We start from the raw sequence: 3431 nt of genomic DNA on the forward strand, positions 1-3431 counted from the left end.
ACCATACACACAGCTTCCTTCAAGAAACATTTGTACACGGTGGCCTATTGAGCGGCTTGACTGAAAGCTTGCCTTAGGTGCAGGGGAACGGAGGCCAGGTACGCACACACGCCTAAGTCACGTACGACGACAAAAGACAGGCTATTATTGTAATACAAACCCGGATTCGTTTCAAGTAAAGATAAATCGAGAGAGAAAAGACACACGCCACGTTCCGTCTCCAGATACATCTAGCTCGCCCTCTGCATGCACGACATGCGAGACGAAACGTGCGTATTAAGCAGCTCTTGTGGAGCAGGTAAGCAAACCTGAATACACCTCTCATCAGCGAAGGCACCACCCAGCGGCGGTTGAAACTCCGCCAAAACAGATAAGGTAAAAAGAGGCGAAGCCACACAACAGCACTGCAGGAAGCCTCCGAGCGCCTTGGAACGAGATTGACAGAGCTCAACGATTGGCGAGTACAGTTGCAAGAGTCATCACTACCTACTTCCGTCCTTGCTGTCTCCCCAAAGGCTCCACAGCGCACCCATCTGGGTCTGCGGGGTAGCCTCAGCTGCTGAGGAGGCTCCCTGGCTACATGAGGAGAGGGGCATGCTGCGTCCCTCCACAGGAAACGTTTCCCAGCCGTCCCCATGGGGAGGAGCTGGGTGGCGAGAGGGAATAGGGAACCATACTTGCTCCCCGCGGCGTGCCCGCTGAGCCCCTACAGGCCCAAGACGCCCTGCCACTGGAAATGCTTCAGCTATCCGACTTGCGATAGCATTTAAATCTCCCGCCTCGTGCATGGAATGCGACGAAGTGCCTCCTTGGGCACCCTCACCCTCAATATGCGAAGAGTCTGCACTGTCAACAACGTGCGAGGTGGTCTTCTGCTGCCAATATCCAGAAGATAGAGGGAGAGGCGCAAGGGGAGATGCAACGTCCCGTGGAGTTTGTGAAATGGGCCTATGGAAGGCAGGTGTCTGGAATTGAAGCGACAGTCCTTGGGTAGGCTGAGGAGATGAGGGGGTGGCAAATACAGCTCGAGGCGGTGGTTGGTGGAACTTAGGACTATGATAGAGAGGCGAACAATTTTCCCCTGAGGGCGCGGGTACTGGAAACGTCTTCAGGTACCCACTCTGGCGCTCACTGAGCATAGGTTGTGAATCAGACAAGGCGAAGGGTCTCTGCAAAGAGGGAGCACCGAGTAGCCAAAGGGAATCAAATTTACGGGGTGATGGGAATGCTTGCCAAGAATCCATTGCAACAGAAGAGAGAGACGGCACGCGCATCTGCGCAACCGTGCGTGGGCGTTCTCCCAATGCGAACGCGGGTGCTTGCCTAAAAGGAACAGACTTCGACGTAAAACAATTGGACAAGGACTGCTGTGGGTCCTTCGTCTTGTGCTGCATTTTCTGCCAGAATGAAACGGAAAAACGACTGGGTTGATCCCATGGCCCAGGATAAGGAGTGGGATTATGTTGGTACGGGTCTTTAGGAGGCGGTGTTGATTGGAGTAATGGAGATTTCACCAAAGAGGGATCTGGTGCCGGGGAGGGTCCTTCGAAAGGTGTAGGAAGGGGCCAAGATGGATGCGAAGACTGTACCACTACATCAGTTCTCCCAGTAGCCCGTTGCTCAAAATGTTGGAGTACAGAGCTAGGCGTCGTGCTGTGTTCGGAATGCTGGCAGGTCGGAAGATGCTGTTGCTCGCAGAGCTGTGGTATGTTATGCTGTTGCTGCTGCTCCTGGTACTGCGGCTGCCGCTGTTCTTCCAGATTCTGTTCAAGCGGCTGGCGGCTCAAAGCAACTCGGATATTTTTGGCAAGCGCTCTCTCAAACCGTTTGAAACGTATCTCAAGTCTCATCATCTCCTTTTCGAATGACCTGGGACAAAAAAAATATTTTTCTCCGTAGTTAGGTCCGAAAATGCCAAAGAAGCCAAGCTGTGCTTGCATCCTCTCCACCCAGGAACTTGTAGAGACATCTGCTTTGAGACGTGCTTTTCCTGCTTGTCGCGTATACGCAATAACGCTAAACGCTCTGTTGCATACAGCTTGCGGTATCGGCGTGGATTTTTTTACCCACGGCTGAAGCTGCTGTAGAGCCTTTTTACACTGTATAATTCTATACGCGGAGATAGTTGCCTCCACAGCCAGACACCGAGCACTCCACTCCGGCTGGGGATCTCTAAATCGTTCCAAAAGCTCTAGTATTCGTCCCGCTGGGGTTACGGCATCCAAGTGAGCCAAAGCCCGTTTCCCCTCACTTAAAATGAAGTCCATTGTCTTCTGCCGCTCCAACTCCACTGAGGGAGTTGAGTATACCCCATACACAACCAACTCCTGTGCGCAGATCGTGAACAACAAGACAAGAAGGAAGGCCTGGTGATGAGAGGGGAGGCACGACAGTGTTTGCACGCCAAGACTCATCGTGCATCTCAACCCTTCTAACGCCTCCAGAGCCCTTGTTTCGCCCGCTTCCTCCGAAGGCCTTCCCTCCGCTCTTGCAGCCGCCTCCCCTGCCTCCCCCTCGATTTCTTCCTCCTCCTCTTGAATGCAGGCTCCAACCCAGTTCTCCTCCACATCTGGATTCGAGAGAGCCCTCCTACCCAGAGAGCCAAACAACCTCGGGAATAGAACTTTGCGTGCGCATTGCAACACAACAAAAGCTATTGCTGAACATACAGCCGCCACCAAACCGGCTGAAACGGCCAAAATCTGCGGGCTTATCCCCTGCTTCGTCCGCCTTCTAACTGCTGATGGGTCAAAGCCTGTCAAAGATTGCCTCGCAATCACATTTAATGGAGTGTAGGGGTAAGGAGGCAATTTTTCGCCCTGAAGCATGCCAATTAATTGTGGAGTTCCTTGGATTAAAGGCGCATTGGTCCTTTCTTTTGCTCTAGTTACCAGTGCTGCTGTTGCCGCAAACAGCGCTATACAGCCTATCAAGCTAGGCAACCCAAACGCCGCGCAGTGGGTTCTGCAGCGGTGAGCGGGCCACATTCGCAGCCGTTGGATCCCGTAAGCTCTCCAGGTGGCGGCTGCTTCTGCGTAGGCGTAGGGGAGTTATGGAGTTTTTACCTTGTGCAGGTGCATACGAAGGTGTGCGTCTCCGAGACGGGCAGTTCAGCGACGCCCACTGCTGATGAGGATGCACTCGTCGTCGCAGAGACACAACCACGTACGCGTCTTCCAAACTAATAAGCTAAGATGATATCCGGACTCTCTTCAAATTTGCCGTGGAGACACCTGGAATACGCTGTTGCAACTCCCGCTGTTCTCTCGTTGCCTTGCAGCCTTGAGTTACCTGCGATGTGGATGCATGGAAAAGAAGCCACTCTACTTTGCTTATGTCATTTGCCGGTTAGTAAGAATTTAGTTATTTCTTAGAAAAGTGACCCGGGGCAGCGGGGGCGGGGGAGGGTGACACCAGCGCAACTGCTGGAG

At 53.2% G+C, this 3431-nt stretch overlaps 1 protein-coding gene across 1 annotated transcript; it reads right to left on the bottom strand.

Annotated features, from left to right (window-relative positions):
* Positions 1-482: 482 nt before the first annotated feature.
* On the bottom strand, positions 483-2828 carry EAH_00044520 (hypothetical protein, conserved; the record flags this gene model as incomplete). Its single annotated transcript, XM_013394847.1, has 1 exon — positions 483-2828. The coding sequence occupies one exon, from the start codon at positions 2826-2828 to the stop codon at positions 483-485; it is 2346 nt and encodes a 781-aa protein (XP_013250301.1).
* Positions 2829-3431: the final 603 nt, after the last annotated feature.

This window comes from Eimeria acervulina, genomic scaffold (assembly GCF_000499425.1).
Source record: "Eimeria acervulina Houghton genomic scaffold, Eah_scaff615, whole genome shotgun sequence".
Classification (NCBI taxonomy): domain Eukaryota; phylum Apicomplexa; class Conoidasida; order Eucoccidiorida; family Eimeriidae; genus Eimeria; species Eimeria acervulina.